General features: G+C 46.2%; 1 protein-coding gene across 1 annotated transcript in view; it reads right to left on the bottom strand.

The window, feature by feature from the left end:
• LRP1B (LDL receptor related protein 1B) overlaps positions 1 to 21,164 on the bottom strand; it is a 3,516,099-nt gene that overhangs the window by 735,626 nt on the left and 2,759,309 nt on the right. The window contains 1 exon segment of the mRNA XM_029607894.1: positions 18,868 to 19,017. Coding sequence (XP_029463754.1) covers positions 18,868 to 19,017 — 150 coding nt within the window.

The raw sequence follows: 21,164 nt of genomic DNA on the forward strand, positions 1-21,164 counted from the left end.
GATATACTTAGTATTTTATTCTAAAGTAAGGGGTGCAGAAGAGTTAGAAACTGGTTGGATAGATTGTAAGGAAATCAAACAATGGGTTCTTGGAAATAAAGAAAGTAAATAATGAACTAATAGCAGTTCTTCCCTGAGCAATGAAAAAGCAGTCTGATCCAAGGGGCATGAAATTTTGAGTGGTGCCCTAGGGAATTTGTATTTCAGAAGTTTGTTACAAGAGAGGTTGAAAATTTGAGCTGACCATCTCAAATCATGATAGGTCTTCTTTTGAGTTAGTAATCTAAACAGATTGTAGAATGGATGGCCAAGGACAAAAAGTGTTTGATAAAAGAGCAAATCGGAACTGTTTTCAAGGCAGGGCAGCTAAAACAGGAAATATAAATAGACCCAGACCCAGGCAAGAGTGCTCAGACAGGTAAGTAACCAAAGAGATTCCATGGGTATTTTTGTTTCATTGAGATGGTTGTTCAAATGTAATTCATTTGAGCAGAATATTCCTTTCACAGGAATTGTTTATCCTTTTTGACTAGTAGGTGGAACAAGGAAGAGTTTTCTGGCTCTCAAATTCCCATTCATAAAGATGGCAATCCACTTTTTAAATTCCATTATGTACAGTTAATCTACAGTTAGCAATTTCATTAGAAATAATGCGGTCACTCTTCCCTATCACTTTTACGCTTATGTCTTCTGATTTAAGAGGCAAGCATTAGAGAAGTGCTTTGGGGAATACCTTAGGTTAGCATCCTGTGAAATTAGAATCTGTTTGGAGTCCGAGGAGATGCAATGGAAACAGTTTGTCTCTGATCTACTCCATGATCAGGAAGGAAGTGAATTAAAAAGGCAGTGAATTATTGACTCTTATCACGTGATAGCTGTAAAATATGACTTGATGACACACACATATGTTACCCTTTTTTGGACCAATGGGGTGCACCTTTCAGATATAGGAAAGGACTTTTTCCTGAATATTTTTCAGGGTGACTCTGAAGCAGTTGTAGAATAGGCAAAAGCTGCAGCTTATAGAATGCAAGGACAAACTGGTTGTTATTCTCACTTATGGTAGAGAAATGATAGTGACCACAGTTCAAACTAAACACTAGGGATGTGCAGAGCAAAAGTTTATGTTCATAAGTCCATAAGTCGAAAGGGGGTCCCATTTGCGGTCAATATGGACATATGGAGAATTCCATAAGTTGAGTCTATGTCCATACGTGCAAATAAAAATTTAAACCCCTCACCCTCCTTAATCCCCCCCCCCCAAGACTTACCACAACTCCCTGGTGATCCAGCGGGGAGTCAGGATGCCATTTCTGAACTCCTTTGCGAGGAGCACGTGACATCAGCGCCACGTCGGAGTGACGCGGCGTCACGTGATTCCCCGCGGGTTCGCTCCGGGACCCTCGTTGGGCCCAAAAGGAACTTTTGGCCAGCTTGGGGGGGTCAAGAGGCGTCACTCCGACGTGGCGCCGACGTCACGTGCTCCTCGCAAAGGAGTTCAGAAATGGCATCCTGACTCCCCGCTGGATCACCAGGGAGTTGTGGTAAGTCTTGGGGGGGGGGGATTAAGGAGGGTGAGGGGTATAAATTTTTATTTAGGATCAACAATCGCGATTTCCAACGTATTCAACATAGCTATGTTGAATAAGTTGGAAATCCGATCGTTTTCGCCTCATCACTTTTTTAAGTTAAAAAAAAAAATAAGTTGCGTTTTACATTTAAGTTCAAAACGAATGCACACCCCTACTAAACACACATATCTTGTGTATATGAGTAAGATAGTTAGAAAGTGTCTGCTTCTTCCAGAAAAGTAGCATGAAGGATGGTGATGAACGTATCAGTAAAGAACTGGGGCCATATTTACAGGCCGCTAATTGAAAACAAAGAAAGAAATCATCCAGGTCCAGACTGATCAGATGATGACAGTGGCTGGGCTCTGTCTAGGAGGCCAAGAAGATGCATTAATTATGAACAAGTATAACCGGTCAAAGCTGTGTCCAGTATTTAAAAAGCTGAATGTTAATTTACCTGATCTATATGAAATTGTTTACTTATTTATAAACATAAATAATACCACAGCTTTTTGTACCAATACATTTATCAAAGAGAAGGGGAGGTGATGCAAGGTTCACTTTCATGTATTGTGTTGCCATTAACTATGTTATTCTATTCTTCAGCAGCTGTTTTAGACTTCTTTTGAAGATTAATTATAATTTAACTTAAAGAATAGAGAGAAGAAAGAAAAATGATGGCCCACTTGCTGAATATGTAGATTCAGGACATAATTTTTCAAAGTGTTCAGTTGAATCAAATTTTTATTTTTTCAATTGCTGAGGCTGAGCCACTAAAGTGTGTCAAATTTCACATGTACTTTAGTTAACAGTGTGCACTAGTTTTCTACTGGGACTTACATGCTAATGAGCATGGTAGAAAAATTGCAAGCATCATTTTTCTAAGAAGCATTATGTAAACAGTTTAGCCTCAGCTCAATGAGGTACAGTTAAAAGTTTTGAAAAATCATGTTTGTGAAGTTCATTTTGTACATAATTTTACTAATCACATAATAAAACTATGTGCAAAAATAGCTTCACAAATATGATTTTGTAAAACTTTCACCTACTCCTCAAAGAAGTGAAGTTAAAATAAAAAAAAAAAAAACAACTTCATAGAGGGGCAGATTTTCCACGGGTATGCGCATAAGATAGGCGGGTACCCCCCGAAAACCTGCCCCAAGCTTCCCCTGCGCGCGCCGAGCCTATGTTGAATAGGCTCGGCGGCGCATGCAAGCCACGGGATGCACGTAAGTCCCGGGGCTTTCCTGGGGGGGCGTGTCAGGGGCGTGTCGGGGGCATATCATGGTGGTGCGTCATTCGGGGGCGGGGCCACGGCCCCCGGGCCAGAACATGGCGTGCCGGCAGCCGGCCCAGCGCGCACAAGTTACACACTTAGGCAGGCGTAACTTTTGCAATAATGGTGGGGGGGTTAGATAGGGCTGGGGGGGTGGGTTAGGTAGAAGAATGGAGGGGAAGGTGCAGGGGGGTGGAAGGAAGGAGGGAACGGAGGCAGGCTGCGCGGCTCGGTGTGCACAGGCTTCCGATTTTGCACAGCCTTGCGCATGCCGACCCCGGATTTTAAAGGATACACGCGGCTATGCGTGTATCTATTAAAATCCGGCGTACTCTTGTTTGCGCCTGGTGCACAAACAAAAGTACGCAAGGGCATACTTTTTAAAAATCTGCCCCAGAGAAATTACTCACTATTTTTGTACCATGTACATTTGCTTGACAGTTCCAGCAGAAAAATAGTGCACAATAAAAAAAGTGCATGAGAAGTTTGATGCACTTTAGTTGATAAGCTTCATAATGTTGTAACACGCTGACTCATTAACAAAAAACTTGGAAGAGCAAAACTAAGCACAAAACTTAGCTATTTGGAAAGCAAATAGGGGCAAATTTTCAAGGGTTACGCGTGTAACTTACGTGCATAACCCCGAGAAAGTGCCCCTGCGCATGTCAAGACTATTTAGCATAGGCTCGGCAACACGTGCAAGCCCCAGAATGCGCGTATGTCCTGGGGCTTTGAAAAAGGGGCGGGAAGGGGTGGGGTGTGGGCGGGACACCAGTCCGGGGAGTGGGACCGAGGCCTCTGACATGGTGGCCATGCCGGAGGATTGCACACCGGCACAGACCGGCGCGCACAAGTTACGCCTGCCAGAGGTATCCATTGTAAAATTAACCTCATTAAATAATTTTAGACCTTGTAAGTGATGAAAAGGAGTTGATTTGTACATTGCAGCTAGAAGTCAATTTTACAATGGATACCTTTGAATGCATCCTCCACCTTTGAATGCATCCTCCACAAAATAATACATAGAAAAAAACCAGAATGGCTAAACTGTGCCATACGGCTACATGTGTATCCCAAGAATTGTAATAATCTCACCTTATCTTTTTGTTCTTATGAACTAACACACCAGCGTTTTTGGAGTGTGTTTTTTAAAACAGGTCAGCAGATCGTAAATCCACCAATGGATAGACGAACGTCTTATGTGTTACGTCATACTTAAATCTCTCTTTAGCAGTTTAATTAGAATGTGCCTCCGATCACAGTTCTTTGTAAAAAGGTGTCATTGTTCGCCAAATTATTAAAGTAAAATCGCCCATTTAGTCTCAAATTTTTTTCTTTTCGTGAACAATTTAAAACGGTGTCTTTGTTTAGCAAGCTTGTTAAAGCAGAGTAGCCCACTCTATCTCCTTGTTCAACCCTCGAGGAACAACTGTGTTCAATTTGAAGATCCAATGTTGTCCGCTGTAATTCAAACTTCTTTTTTGATCTCCTCCTCGGAAATTGTTCTCCACCACATCTATAATAGTCCATCTTAGTTGATCAAACCAATGATAATATTTGACACAGTGATCAACTATTGGAGCTTCCAAAGTTTTAGTATTCAATTTTGATCTATGCTTGGTCAATCTCGTCCTAATGGTTCTTGATGTCCTGCCAACATAAGGGTAGATTTTAAAAAATTGCGCGATCGCGTACTTTTGTTTGCACACCAAGCGCAAACAAAAGTACGCTGGATTTTATAAGATACGCGCGAAGCTGCGCTTATCTTATAAAATCCGGGGTCGGCGTGCGCAAGGGGGTGCACATTTGTGCAACCTGTGCAAGCCGAGCCCAGCGCGTGCTGCCTGTTCCCTCCGAGGCCGCTCCAATTTCGGAGCGGCCTCGAAGGGAACTTTCCTTCGCCCTCCCCCCACCTTCCCCTCCCTTCCTCTACCTAACCCACCCCCCAGCCCTATCTAAACCCCCCCCCTTACCTTTATTCCACGATTTACGCCTGCAAAAAGCAGACGTAAATCTGCGCACATCAGCTGGCTGCCCCGCTCCGTGTTCCGGTCCCGGGGGCTGGTCCTGAGGCCGCGGCCATGCCCCCAGAACTCCCCTGGGCCGAAACCATGCCCGCATCGCTGCCCCCAAAATTCCGCGTCACGCCCCCGAAATGCCACGTCATTCGGCCACGCCCCCGACACGCCCCTTCCCCGCCCCTTTTAAAAAACCCCGGGACTTACGCGCATCCCGGGGTTCTGCATGCGCCGGCAGCCTATGCAAAATAGGCGCGCCGGCGCCCGAGGACCCTGCGCGCGTAAATCCGCCCGGATTTATGCACGCAGGGCATTTAAAATCTACCCCATAGTTTTTTAGGCATGGACATTGGATTAAATAAACCACGTTTTTGGAAGTACAATCAGAATCTCTCCTCCTCTTTATGCAGTATCCTGTTGTCGGATCTTTCCATTCACTACCCTCAATCGTCATGGCACACATATCACAATGTTGACATGCTCTGTGTTGTCCCTTATGTGGTTCGTCTTCCATATCTCTTGATATATCTGCATGAACGACTCTATCTCTAATGTTTGAGCCTCTTGTTGTGGCTATTAAGGGAAATTCTTCAAATATATTGTGCACTGACAATATAGGCCAATGTCTACGTATAGAAGATATAATGGATGCTGTCGCTGTGCTCTGTGGTATAATACAGGTCAACCTACCCTGTTCTTTCTTATTTTGATATTGTAAGAGCTGATTACGATCTGAAAATTTAGCTCTTTTGTAAGCTTTGTTGATAATTTTCTTCAGGTACCCCCTGTCTTTAAATTTGCTTTTCAAAAGCTCTGCCTGTCTTTCAAATTCTTCTTTGGTGGAACAGATTCTCTTATATCTAAAAAATTGGCTTGCCGGTAGTCCCTGCTTGAGGGATGGGGCATGATGGCTGTGATACTTTAACAAAGTATTTCTTTCTGTAATTTTATGATGAACAGTTGTTTCAAATTTCTGCCCCTTTCTTTGTATTTCAACATCCAGATAAGCTATTTGCTTTTGATTACTCACTGTAGTAAATTGAAAGTTGATATCAATAGTATTAATCCACTGTAGGAAATCTTCAAGCTCCTTTTTTGTTGACGTCCATATTAAAAAAACGTCGTCTATATATCGGCTCCAATATTTGATATTAGACCACCATTGAGAAGTGTAAATATATTGTTCTTCGAATTGTGCAACATAAATGTTGGCCACAGAAGGGGCCAACGATGACCCCATGGCAATGCCATGGGATTGGTGATAAAACGTCTCCAAATCTAAAGTAGTTGTTAGTAAGCACCAATTTGGATACACAGATTGAATACATTTTTGGTCTCATCTTTAGCGGAGATTGACAGGAGTAATATGGCTACATGTGCCACAAAGAGGCCTGCGCTCCAGTAATAAGGGTCTCCTTACAATTCCAACAATTAAATCAGCAAGACTTAGTGAGATCCGTGAGAGGGCAATCTCCATTGCAGGCCCCAAGCTTTGGAATACCTTACCAACTCATTTACGATTACAAACAGACAAAGAAATTTAAAAGTGATCTCAAGACATGGCTATTTACCTGCGCCTATGCGGAGTCATGCTAACCAACTCAGCAAGTCTCTAACTCTGAATCTTAATTCTAAATGTTCTCCAACATTAGTTTCATTATATTATTTTATTTTATCTTATTTATTTAATGCTTGTATTTGTATCTTCATTATTAATGCTTTAGAGCTATTTTAGGCCCATTTAAAGCTACATCATTTTAGTTAACCTATTTTATTAGTATTTTACTATATTATTGTATTTCTATTTTCACTAAATGTACACCATTGTGATGGTTTTATTACTGATGTGACAGTTTATAAAACCCCCCCTAACTGATGTGACCGTTTATAAACCCCCCCTAACCCCAATCCACCTCCTGAAAACTCACCCCGAATCAAAGTGCCCCCTTACAATGGTTCATATATAGAGTATCAGACTGAGCCCTATAAACTTTCTCTGTCTCTGTCTCTCTCTCTCCCCTCCCAATGTGCACCTAACAAGGAGCAGTAACAAAGTGGCACATGTATGTATGTACAATTTGTACATACAGCTCCAGACTTGCGTTTGGAGAGTATTTTATAACCTACACGCATAGGTTATAAAATTGTGTGTATTTTTGTAAGTGGCGAGATACACACATTTAGGGCGCGTGCGTGGCACTTTTAAAATCTACCTTTTAATACTTTAGCCAAGGAAATGGCCCTTTAGAAAACTGCACGACTATAATACACATACTCGCTGCGCTGCACATTTGCTAAGGTCTTCACAGCAAGATAGGTTCATGATTCTCCACTCCATTTGTGAGCAGGTTAGAGCATACTCAGAAAACAGCCTTCAGTTATACTTAGCTCTCTCAACTTGGAGTTCAATAATATTCATTATGAAGAAACCAATAATCTTACATTTTGGAAGGCTTTGAAATCTTGTTTTTTACACACGCATATGAGCTGTAAACTTTCACCTGTTTTGAGCGTAAAGATGTTGAGGAAATTTTTAAGAGGTGCGACTGTGTGTTCACCTAGTTTATCTTTTCTTTTTATAATAATGTTGGTTCTAGAAAATGTATATGTATGTGTATTTGCTTTTTTAAATTGACTGTAGTGTTTATAATTTGCTTTGATTGCAATGATTATAAGAGTTTGTAAACTACCATGATTATATTGTTTTAGAATGCCATTTAAACAAGTAAATAACAAAATAATAATAATAATAATGATAACTGTATGCATGTAGTTTCATGTATACAGAGGTGATATATCCCAGGGGTTGGATTCCAGGTTGGGTTGGAAGTAAATTTCATATTTGTTGATTTCAAAATGTATGTGCATACATATACTTGGCAAAACTATGAGCACCAAATAGCAGGTGTAATTTTGTGCAAATAATTTTGTCATTATACCTTTCAATGCAGACTTAAAGGCATAAGTCCTTTGAAAATTGGTGAAACCTAGGCACATAAGGGCAGATTTTAAAAAAGTACGCGTGCATATACTTTTGTTCGTGCACCTGGCGCAAACAAGAGTACGCCGGATTTTAATAGACATGCGCATAGGTGTGTGTATCTTTTAAAATCCGGGGTCAGCACGCGCAGGGCTGCGCAAAATCGGCAGCCTGCGCCCGCCGAGCCGCACACCCTGCCTCCGTTCCCTCTGAGGCTGCTCTGAAATCGGAGCGGCCTCTGAGGGAACTTTCTTTCCATCGTGCCCCACCTTCCCTTTCTTTCCCCTAACTAACCCGCCCCCAACCCTAACTAACCCCCCACCTTTATTTCAAAGGTGCGCCATGTTCCGGTCCGGGGTCTGGTATGGAGGCCGTGGCCACGGCCCCCGGAACGCCCCGATGGTATGTCGGCCACGACACGCCCCCCGATACACCCCTGACACACCCCGACACGCCTCCCCAGGAAAGGCCTGGGACTTATGCGCATCCCGGGGCTTGCGCATGGCGCAGAGCCTATGCAACATAGGCTCGGCATGCTTAGGGGGTGGAAAGGGAAGTTTTTCAGGGGTTACATGAGTATCTTAATCGCGTACCCCTTTGAAAATCTGCTAAACTTTCAAAAGGGAAACTTTGATAAAATGAGAAAAATTGTTAGAAAAAAACTGAAAGGAGCAGCTACAAAAGTAAAAAATGTCCAAGAGGCTTGGTCATTGTTAAAAAATACCATTCTAGAAGCACAGTCAAGATGTATTCCACACATTAAGAAAGGTGGAAAGAAGGCAAAACAACTACCAGCATGGTTAAAAGGGGAGGTGAAAGAAGCTATTTTAGCCAAAAGATCTTCATTCAAAAATTGGAAGAAGGATCCAACAGAAGAAAATAGGACAAAGCATAAATGTTGGCAAGTTAAATGTAAGACATTGAATAAGACAGGCTGAGAGAGAATTTGAAAAGAAGTTGGCTGTAGAGGCAAAAACTCACAGTAAAGGAAAATTAGTTTCTTACCTGATAATTTTCGTTCCTGTAGTACCAAGGATCAGTCCAGGACACCTGGGTTGTGACTCCGCACCAGTAGATGGAGACAGAGCAAGACCTGTCGGCTCAGCCATATATGACAGTGTGCCAGCCACAGCCCCTCAGTCTTACGAAATGTCAAAGTAGAGAACAGGACAAAAACAGTGATCTTAACTAAAACTTAACTTTACCAGGGAGCAAAACAGGACCCCCACTGGAACAGAACCCTCCCAACCAAGGGAGCGGAACAACAAGCAAAATAGGCAATCAACCACGAGCGGGCTCTTCGTTACTCCAAACAGCACTGCGGGCGGGATCCTGGACTGATCCTTGGTACTACAGGAACGAAAATTATCAGGTAAGAAATTAATTTTCCTTTCCCTGTACGTACCAGGATCAGTCCAGGACACCTGGGATGTACCAGAGCCAATTACTGAGGGTGGGAAGCAGAGAGTCCCGCTTGGAGTACCCTCTCTCCAAACCCCCCGGTCTCAGTAGCCTGAACATCCAACCGGTAATGTCGACTGAAGGTATGCAATGACTTCCAGGTAGCCGCCCTGCAAATCTCTTGAGGTAACACCTGAGAAAATGCCGCCCAAGACGCAGCGTGAGACTGCGTCGAGTGAGCCCTGAGACCCGCGGGAACCGGCTTTCCCCTCACCACATACGCTAACCCAATGGCCTCCTTAAGCCAACGGGCGATCGTAGTGCGGGACGCTGCGGCACCTTTCTTTGAACCAGAAAATAGAACGAAAAGATGATCCATCACCTGAAAGGGATTAGTGACCTCCAGATAGCGAAGAAGAGACCTCTGCACATCTAGCTTCCGTAAGTCCCTGAATTTCGGGTCCGAGGACTCCCTAACCGCGAAAGCAGGGAGCTCAATTGATTGATTCAAATGAAATGCCGACACGACCTTAGGCAAAAAGGAAGGAACCGTTCGCAAGGAAACTCCTGAGTCGGAAATGCGCAAAAAGGCTCCCTACAGGATAGCGCCTGCAACTCTGAAACACGTCTTGCCGAAGCAATGGCCACCATAAATACGGTCTTCAACGTGAGATCTTTAACCGTTGACCGCTTCAAGGGCTCAAACAGTGCCGAGCATAAGGAGGAAAGAACCCAATTGAGGTTCCAGGACGGACAGGGATGACGCAATGGTGGACGGAGATGCTTTGCACCCCGTAGAAAACGGGAAATATCCGGGTGAATGGCCATGGAGAACCCCTGAACCTTACCACGCAAGCAACCAAGCGCCGCCACCTGTACTCGCAGGGAACTGCACGCCAACCCTTTGGCAAGACCAGCCTGGAGAAATGCTAGGATATCGGAGATGGAGGCTGAAGTGGGTACCACTCCACGCTGCAGGCACCAGTCCTCAAAAATCACCCAGACACGGACATACGCCAAAGACATAGACTGCTTCCTGGATCGTAACAGCGTGGCCACCACCGCATCTGAGTAACCTTTGCTTTTAAAGCGATGCCTTTCAAAAGCCATGCCGCGAGACAGAAGTGATCCGCATCCTCCAAACAGACGGGGCCCTGGCGGAGGAGCCCCGCGAACCCCTGGAGACAAAGGGGGGCAGCCACCGACAACTGAATGAGATCGGCAAACCAAGGACGACGTGGCCACTCTGGTGCCACCAGGATCACTTTGCATGGGTGCAGCTCTATGCGTCGCAAGATATTTCCTATCATCGGCCACAGAGGGAACACGTACAGCAACACTTCCGTCGGCCAGGGAAGAGCCAATGCATCAACGCCCTCGTCCCCTCTCTCTCGGCGTCGGCTGTAAAACCGTGGAGCCTTTGTGTTTTGCCACGTAGCCATCAGATCCATCTGGGGCACCCCACACCTCCTGCAGATGAGTAGGATCTAGGTGATGACGACTGAGATAATCCACCTGGACATTGTCGACTCCGGCAATGTGGGACGCCGCAATATTGCTGAGGTGCTGCTCCGCCCAGCTTATCAAGAGCTGTGCCTCCTCCGCTACTAGTGGACTCCTTGTCCCACCTTGGCAGTTGATGTAGGCTACGGTGGTCGCGTTGTCCGACAATATCCGCACCGCCTTTCCCCGTATCAATGGCAGGAAGGACTGCAGTGCAAGGCGAGCCCCTCTGGTCTCTAGCCAATTGATGGACCACTGCGCTTGAGTCGAGGACCACCGGCCCTGTACTGACTTGCCTAGGCAAACTGCACCCCAACCGGAGAGGCTGGCGTCTGTGGTCACTACCGTCCAATTGGGAACCAACAGGGACACCCCACAAGTCAGGTGATCCGATACTAGCCACCATTGCAGGCTGTCCCTCGCCTGCTCCATGAGCGGCAGCGGCAGGTGGAATTCCTCTGACACCGGCTTCCAATGGGATAGCAAATATGATTGTAACGGACGTAGATGAGCGAACGCCCAGGGGGCCAATGCGAGCGTTGACGCCATAGACCCCAGAGCCATCAGGTAGTCGCAAACCAGCGGTAGCCGAAGAGACAATAACCGCTTGACTTGAGACTGCAGCTTGCGCGCGCACTCCCCGGACAGGGACACCCGGCCCCGTTTCGTGTCGAAGACGGCTCCCAGATATTCCAAGGACTGGGTGGGAACTAGATGACTCTTGAGGAAGTTGATGACCCAGCCCAGGGACTGCAGCAGCTGGAGGACTCTGTCCACAGCCAACCGACACTGGCTCTCGGACTTGGCCCGAATCAACCAGTCGTCCATGTAAGGGTGAACCAAGAAACCCTCTCGCCGAAGCTGAGCTGCCACCACGACCATCACCTTTGTGAACGTACGAGGAGCCGTTGCCAGTCTGAAGGGGAGCGCCCAAAACTGATAATGCCTTCCCAGGATGCAGAACCTGAGGAACCGCTGAAATGATGGCTAGATACCCACATGGAGGTATGCTTCCGTGAGATCTAGTGAGGCCAGGTATTCGCCGGGCCGCACCGAGGCAATTACTGAACAAATAGTCTCCATTTTGAAGTGTGGGACGCGAAGGCACCTGTTCACCGCTTTCAGGTCCAGGATCGGTCTGGATGTGCCGTCTTTCTTCGGAACGATGAAGTAAATCGAGTAACGTCCCGTGCCTTGCTGATTGGCCGGTACGGGAGAAATGGCCCTCAAGCTTTCCAAACGTCCGAGGGTCCCTAGCACGGCCGCTCTTTTCTCTGGATGCTTGCAGGGCGACACCAGGAACTTGTCTGACGGGATTCGAGCAAAATCTAAAACGTAACCGTGTCTTATCACGTCGAGGACCCAGTGAACCGAAGTTACCTTGACCCATTCCTTGAAAAATAATGTTAACCTTGCCCCGACGTTGGGAATTACGGCCTGGGGTGGAGGCGAGGGATGGGTCAGCCTCATCTCATTGTGAGACCTTGGACCCGGCGCCCGACGGGGTTCCCCCCTGTCTACCGGATCTTTTCCCAAGAAAGGACTGCGACCACTGAGAGGAGCGACCGGAATACGACCGGTATGCGGGACCCGAGGATCTCTGAGGACGCGAATTTCTGCTTCCATGAAAACGGGGTCTACTGGACAAAGAGGACCGGGACCTAGCCCTGTCCTCAGGCAATTTGAACGCCCTGTTCTCCCCCAGGTGAAGCATCAAATCATCCAATTCCTTGCCGAACAACAGCTTTCCCTTGAACGGAAGCGAGCCTAGGTGAGCCTTGGAGGAGCCGTCCGCCGCCCAGTTACGAAGCCAAAGGAGACGACGCGCCGAGACAGCCGCGACCATGGACCTAGCCGAAGTCCGAAGGAGATCGTGGAGAGCATCTGCTCTGTATGCTATCGCCGCCTCTAAGTGGTCCGCCTGTGAGGCTTCCTCTCCCGAGAGGCCCGCATTTGCCTGAAGGACCTGAGCACAGTGCAAACTGGCTCTCATAGCAAAGTTGGTACAAATGGCGGCCCGGACTCCCAAAGCTGATACCTCAAAAATTTTCTTGAGTTGCACCTCCAGCTTCCGGTCCTGGATATCTCTGAGGGCCGTGGCTCCTGTGACAGGAATCTTCGACCTTTTTTGTCACCGCCAAAAACGCTGCGTCCACCTTCGGAATCCTTAACAGCTCCAATGCCTCCTCCGGCAGAGGATAAAGCTTGTCCATGGCCTTGGTCACCTTCAAGCCTAACTCCGATGTATCCCATTCCTTAAACAGAATATCCGTCGACGAAAAATGGAAGGGGAAAGCCACTGCAGGACCAGTGAGACCCAAAAGCACCGGATCCATGTTGGCCTCCTGCCGGGTGACCACTGGCGGAGCCTCTATCCCCAGCTCCTGAAGAATAGCTGGGATTAGCGGGGCCAGTTCCTCCCTGCGGAAGAGGCGGACCACTTTCGGGTCATCGCCTTCCACGGCTTGCGCCCCTTTGCCCACTCCGGGCGGGGTGGAATCGCCCCCTGGCGTCCCCTCGGTCCCCCGCGGGGACTCCTCATGGGAATCCACCTCATCATAGGCGGAAGATTCGCTATCCGTGTCCTGTGGGGCACCCCGCGGGACACCCCGCGGGGTTCGTCTCTCCTTGGTGGGATCAGGTGGAAGACCCGAGGACCCCTTGACTTTCTTCTGCTTAGGACCCGACCTGTGAGCCCCCGAAATGACCCTCGACCTATGCCTGCACCTGCGGCCCCTATATTTAAGGACCTTAGGCAGCAACAAGGCAAAATCATTAGAAAAAGAAGAAGATCCGGAGGCCGAAGAATCCTCGCTGGCACTAACCTCCCCAGGGGGCACTGCCCCCCCCAGGGTGCCCCCCCCCGCCGAACTCGGTTTCGGGGAAAGCGGGGGGGGGGGGGGAGGAGCCATCTTCCACCGGCAGCCGTGCGATTTCGCGGCCAGAATTCAAAATGGCCGTCACTCCCGCGCTAAGCGGGAAGAGCTCCTCTGGCCCCCCCGATGCTGCTGCCACACGCGGTGGCGAATGAATCGCCCGGGAACGGCCCCCCCCCCGATGCGGCCCGGACGGCCCCTCACCGCCCGGGACACAGGATGCGCAAAGGCCCTCCCTTGAGAGGCGCGCGCGCGCCGAGCCGCATTCTCGGCAGGCCGACCCACGCGGCATGACGATCGATCGCGGCAAAACAAGCACAAGGTTAAAGTTAAACTAAATTTAAAATCCGCCCCCCCCCCCCCCCCCCCCCCCCCCGCGAAACGAGATGGAGCCACGAAGAAACGGAGAGCCGGCAGGCAGAAAAAAACCAAAACTTTTTTTTTTTTTTTTTACATTTACTTGCCGCTATCCACGGTCCTGGAGCCCTGTTCCAGTGGGGGTGAGTGAACCGGGCTCCCCGGTGTCACCCCCGATGCTGCCACTCGAACAGCCGGGTCCTCGACCCTGGCAGCGGCCTCAACCAGGGGGGGATGGTCCCCTCAGAACCTTCCAACCCCCCTGAGAGGCAGGGCGGACCGAACTTAAAACAGCCCTTCCAAAAACAAAAACAAAGAAGAACACCTGGAAAACTTCACTAACCAGAACTTTTAAACTGAAAAAAACAAGAACCGAACTACCCCTAACTGACTAGCAGGACCCAGGGCAGCCGAGGCTGTGACTGCATGTGCACCATCTACTGGAGACAGAGTAAGACTGAGGGGCTGTGGCTGGCACACTGTCATATATGGCTGAGCCGACAGGTCTTGCTCTGTCTCCATCTACTGGTGCGGAGTCACAACCCAGGTGTCCTGAACTGATCCTGGTACGTACAGGGAAAAACTTTTTGAAATATATCCGAAGCAGAAAGCCTGTGAGGGAGTCAGTTGGACCATTAGATGATCGAGGGGTTAAAGGGGCACTTAGAGAAGATAAGGCCATCGCGGAAAGATTAAATGATTTCTTTGCTTCGGTGTTTACTAAAGAGGATGTTGGGGAGGTACCCGTAATGGAGAAGGTTTTCATGGGTAATGATTCAAATGGACTGAATCAAATCACGGTGAACCTAGAAGATGTGGTAGGCCTGATTGCCAAACTGAAGAGTAGTACATCACCTGGACCAGATGGTATACACGCCAGAGTTCTGAAGGAACTAAAAAATGAAATTTCAGACCTATTATTAAAAATTTGTATCCTATCATTAAAATCATCCATTGTACCTGAAGACTGGAGGATAGCAAATGTAACCCCAATATTTAAAAAGGGCTCCAGGGGTGATCCGGGAAACTACAGACTGGTTAGCCTGACTTCAGTGCCAGGAAAAATAGTGAAAAGTGTTCTAAACATTAAAATCACAGAATATATAGAAAGATATGGTTTAATGGAACAAAGTCAGCATGGCTTTACCCAGGGCAAGTCTTGCCTCACAAATCTGCTTCACTTTTTTGAAGGAGTTAATAAACACTAGGGATGTGAATCGTTTTAGGACGATTAAAATTATCGTCCGATAATTTTAATATCGTCTTAAACCGTTATGGAACACAATACAATACAGATTCTAACGATTTATCGTTATAAATCGTTAGAATCGTGAGCCGGCACACTAAAACCCCCTAAAACCGACCCCCGACCCTTTAAATTAAATCCCCCACCCTCCCGAACCCCCCCCAAATAACTTAAATAACCTGCGGGTCCAGCGGCGGTCCGGAACGGCAGCGGTCCGGAACGGGCTCCTGCTCTGAATCTTGTCGTCTTCAGCCGGCGCCATTTTCCAAAATGGCGCCGAAAAATGGCGGCGGCCATAGACGAAAAAGATTGGACGGCAGGAGGTCCTTCCGGACCCCCGCTGGACTTTTGGCAAGTCTCGTGGGGGTCAGGAGGCCCCCCACAAGCTGGCCAAAAGTTCCTGGAGGTCCAGCGGGGGTCAGGGAGCGATTTCCCGCCGCGAATCGTTTTCGTACGGAAAATGGCGCCGGCCATACGCGTATGGCCGGCGCCATTTTCCGTATGGAAAATGGCGCCGGCAGGAGATCGACTGCAGGAGGTCATTCAGCGAGGCATTATATATTTATATTTTTCTTTAGGCCCAATTACAGTAGCATCTTACTGTAATCCGGGCCCAACACTTCTGCAGTCACTAGGGAGGATGGGAGGGTAAGATTGGAGTGGGGGGAAGGAGAGGGAGCCTGAAGACAAACAGATTTCAAAAAATAAATGGGACCTGAGAGTGGGGGTTGTGGGGATGGGGAGAGACTGGCACTGAACTCCAGCCCCTATACTTTTTTAAAATTGAGATAATAGGTACTTTGGGGAGGAGTCTTTAGAATTTGGGTGGGAAGGAGGAGGAAACTAGTTAGGGCCTGTATAACTGCAGTTTTTTTTTAAAACAGCTCTTTGCCACTCAACCCTCTACATTATTTTGAGTATGGAAGGAAGAAAAAAGCAAAACCACATCACAACAGTTCTACAAAAACTATACTGTTTACCAATACTAGACATAATGAAATTCAAAATGCTGTCACTGATGTTCAAGGCTCTAGTTGGAGATAAGGCTATATCCCTGAGGGAAAGGCTATCTATTTTCATGCCTTCTAGATCACTAAGGCCTGGATTTATCAAAATACACTAAATATTGCATTAGATAGGAAAAGAGATGCATTTTATGGTAATAGGCTGTTTATCGCAAAATGTGCTATGTTAGTGCTTCGCCTAGATATTACAGCAGACTGCGATATCATTTTTGCGATAAGTACCACAATTGTTGTAATTCCTACCTACAACCACTGGGAAGAGAGAGAGAGAGAGAGACTAGCCATAATGGCTTCATACTAGGTAGGTATTTATACCTCTATATGAGGCCTACCTAGTCACTTGAGGTGAGGTTTAGGTATTAGTGAAGGGGGTTAGGGGCCACTTTGACATTCAAAGTATGAACAGAACAATGCTCTCTTCTGAATATTTGATGACCTTTGGAGTGAGGAAACTCACCCAAAGATGAGATTTGTGCAATGTTCTCTCAACCTAGCTTAATGTTACCCAGGTAGAGAGCCCACTACTGGCATCATTTCAAATGCACTAAACATGCTGCTGAAACATGCAGCTCCATATAAATATTCTGCCACTTATTTAATGTTAAGTCTCATGGCTTGTCGGTAGGCCCCACAAGTTGCGGCATTCACTCAATACCACTGAGCTGCTGGTCTCTTTCCACTGTGGTGTTGCACCACCAGGCACTTGCTCTTTGGCAGGATGCCATCATTGTCACTCCTCACCACAATTCCTCTAGGCACGTGCCCACAGGACTGTGCCACATTTAAAGAACCCATGGCAGGAATGTGCCAGAGGTGCCACCTGATGACGTCAGGGCTCCAGCCCTATATAGGGCTTCTCAGTACTCTTTCCTTTGACTAAGCAATGAGTCGACTGCATCTTGTATGTAGTATGAATTGCTCCTTCTCCTGTTTTCCTGATTCTATGCCTGCCTAGTCTCTCCAGCACAGTCTGCCTCATCTTTTGAGCTCAGCTTGTCTTGTCCTTATCTAGCCTTTGCCTCCTTCCTACCCTTCTGTGTCAGTCCTTCTCACTGTCTCCTCTGTCTGCTCTCGAACTGACTTCTGGATCTGACCTTAACCTAGACCTTGGCCACTCTTGCCTGCAAACTGCGTCTGACCCCTCGCATGGATATTGAACATTCTTACCTGCTAACTGCCACCGACCCTACCCTGGATAATGACCCTCCTATTTAGCCACCTGCCTCTGATCCTATCCTGATACTGGACGTACATCCTTACCTCGTCCTTAGAAATACTTGCTTAAGACCTGCCAGTCTCTGGAACTCAAGGACTCAACCTGATGGGAAAGGGGTTGGTAAGTTAAGCTCATGATCTGCTTCTTCCCAGCATAACTTAGCCAGCTGTCACTAAGAAATTATGGGCCTTCCCTGTAGGTTGAGCCAATCTTACCACAGCACAGGGGTCCACAAATCTTACATTTATTTTCTGAATTCACTAATATTTCCCACTATGTTGTTGGGAGAACTTAGTCAATATGTTATTGAACACCTTTTAATTGCCAAAATTAAATGTTTAATTGCTGCTACTTTAAATTATTATACTTTATCTATTTTTGAAAGCTGTAAAGGCTTATACACATCTGCTGCTACTTTATTGTACTAATAACTGCTTTGGGTGAATTTTGTATTCATAAAGAAAGATTATAAATCCAAAGAAATAAATAAAATATGAATGCTAAAAGAGCTCATGCACTTTGCATCTGGTATTTAGGAACTACTGATACACAGCCAGACATTTTTCATTTCTTTTTTTTTTCTTTTTTTGTAAAGGCAAAAATAAAGCACTTCAAAAATTTATAATGCAAAACCTCAGAATATAATTCCAATCTATAATTTCTTTTATTTGTTATTTATGTAGTTACAATTTTGAATAAACATATTTCACAATAATGGAGGAAAAGACTTCTGTGTTGAGTTTAAACTGCAAGAGTCTGAATAAAAATTGATAATCCAATCACAGGTCAGAAAAAACTACACATCAATTATTTATGGTTATTCTGAAAAAAATCCTTTTATAAATTATCAAACTGTATCTTCTTAAATTTCCCTCTTATCTTTCTTTAAATTATAGTAAATCCAAAGCCTGCTTGCTGTCTCTCTGAAAATATGTCTATATTCCTATTATTGAGATTGTCTCAAAAATTGCCTCTGGTGTTCTAAATTATCTTCATCACAATTAGATGAATTAAGAGACAAAGACTGGACTGTATCACCCAAACAGATGTTTTATAGTACAGTCCATCAATATTGTAATCTTGTAACTCCAAAAACTCTTCAGGGGGCAAAATAATATGTATACTTGAAATTCTCTTGAACATCTAAACATAGCCAATGGAACTTTACTTTGTAACTTTGTGAGATGGAAACACTCAAACATTTTTTGCTTTTTGGAGGAAGGCTATTTTCAGAAAAGTCATTATCCCACATTACATCTGTATTTACCTGGGTACATGGCTTTCAAAATTGCCTTACACCTTCAAATTAACCATACTTTGGATCAATGTTCATTTATAGTTCTGCAGAGAAATAGATAAATTGATTGTGGGTAGAAGACATTTTTGTCCAAAAAGTACCTGGGCATTTTAACTCATCTGTATAATCTCCACAGTCATTGGAACCATCACATATCCATTCAGGAAGGATGCATAAAGAGGTAGAATTGCAGCTTATAAACCCAAAAGCTTTCATGCCCAGTTTGTAGAAATTCATGCAATCTGTGTTATCTGAAAGAAAATGGAAAACTGGGTTACAGGTAATTATCAATATGTGGGAAATTTTCAAAACAAAGAGGAGGTAGCTTTGAAAGGACTCTGCACAGCCTCATATACATGCATAAATAAAAACACAGAGATATACGCTATGAGGTATGTCCAGATTATAAAATAGCAGGGTAGGCGATCCAGTGAAGCCGTAAGGAGAGGAGACGAACACTGTTGGTGAATACACGATAGATGAATTTACATATTTGACTTTATCCGGACCATCACTTGAACACTGTTCTTTGATTATTAAGCCCCTGAGGCAGCCACCATAGGTGTCGAAACTCGGCCAGAGTCGAGCAATTGTACATGATATATTACGTCTCCTTGATTAAAGTTTGAAAAAGACGCTTTTGTGGCATCCACCTTTTTGTTATTTCCTTACAGATTATAAAATATACTTGTCTACCCCGAATATATGCACATACTGTATGCATGGTTCACAAGAATATCTACAATGCATTAAAAATAGTTTCCTTATCCATTTTAAAAACATATGCGCTATATTTTATGTGTGAAAAAATTGCAACTTGATTGCTAAAAACCCTCTTTACACGTGGAAGTTGGTAATATTTTAAAACTTGCACACATAATTGTAATCAGCAGTTTGCCAAAATCTCAGTCAGTTGATGTAGCTGGAAAATATGGGGCAGATTTTAAATACTTGCGCGATCGCCTACTTTTGTTCGCGCACCAGGAACGAACAAAAGTACGCTTGATTTTATAAGATACGTGCGTAGACGCACGTATCTTATAAAATCCGGGGTTGGCGCGCGCAAGGGGGTGCACATTTGTGCAACCTGCGCGCGCCGAGCCCAGCACGAGCTGCCTGTTCCCTCCGAGGCCGCGCCGATTTCGGAGCGGCCTCGGAGGGAACTTTCCTTCGCCCTCCCCCCACCTTCCCCTCCCTTCCCCTACCTAACCCACCCCCCCGGCCCTATCTAAACCCCCACACCTTCCTTTGTCGGCAAAGTTACGCCTGCTGAAAGCAGGCGTAACTTTGCGCGCATCGGCTGGCAGCCCCGCTCCGTCCTCCGGTCCCAGGGGCTGGTCCGGAGACCTCAACCACACCCCCGGGCCAGTGCTATGCCCCCGGGCCCACCCCCGAAACGCCGCGGCACGCCCCCAAAACGCCGCGTCGTTTCAGGAACGCCCCCGGACACGCCCCCTCACGCCCCTTTTCGAAAGCCCCGGGACTTACGCGCATCCCGGGGCTTTACGCAAAATAGGCGCACCGGCGTGCGGGCCTTTTAAATCCGCCCCATGTGCGCATCTGCTTTTCTGCATACATGCTATAAGGTAGATGTGTATGTAAAAATGGTACTTCATACATGTAACTGGGAGCTATGCAAATTTTAAATACTGACACATGAACGCTATGGGGTAGATTTTCAAACCAGCGTGTGGACATACATATGTATGCCTGATTTTATAACTTGTGTGTTTACACTAGTGCACCCTTCCCCCCCATAAAATTGTTTTCAAACCTTTTGCAAGACCTGAGGTGTGTAACTTTTTAAAGGTTTATCCCTATCAGGCCGAGTGCACTGTTAACCTGCGATTGGACGTGCATTTTCCCTTACCCCTATTCAGTAAGAGGCGGAAAACGTGCGTCCAACCCGCCGAACATAATAGCGCCCTCAACATGCAAATGCATGTTGATGGCCATATTAGGTATTCACATGCGATTCAAAAAGTAAAATGTGCAGCCAAGCCGCACATTTTACTTTCAGAAATTAGCGCCTATCCAAAGATAGGCAATAATTTCTTCCGGCACCAGGAAAGTGCACAGAAAATCAGTAAAAACTGCTTTTCTGTGCACCCTTCAACTTAATATCATGGCGATATTAAGTCGGAGATCCCGAAGAGTAAAAAAAGCATGCATGCAGGAAGATCACAACACCCCTGGTGTCAGGGTTAAGGCACTGTGTGCAGGAAGATCACAACACTCCTGGTATTAATAGGGATAGGGCACTGTGTGCAGGAAGATCACAACACTCCTGGTATTAATAGGGATAGGGCACTGTGTGCAGGAAGATCACAACACCCCTGGTGTCAGGGTTAGGGCACTGTGTGCAGGAAGATCACAACACCCCTGGTATCAGGGTTAG

This window comes from Rhinatrema bivittatum, chromosome 6 (assembly GCF_901001135.1).
Source record: "Rhinatrema bivittatum chromosome 6, aRhiBiv1.1, whole genome shotgun sequence".
Lineage (NCBI taxonomy): Eukaryota > Metazoa > Chordata > Amphibia > Gymnophiona > Rhinatrematidae > Rhinatrema > Rhinatrema bivittatum.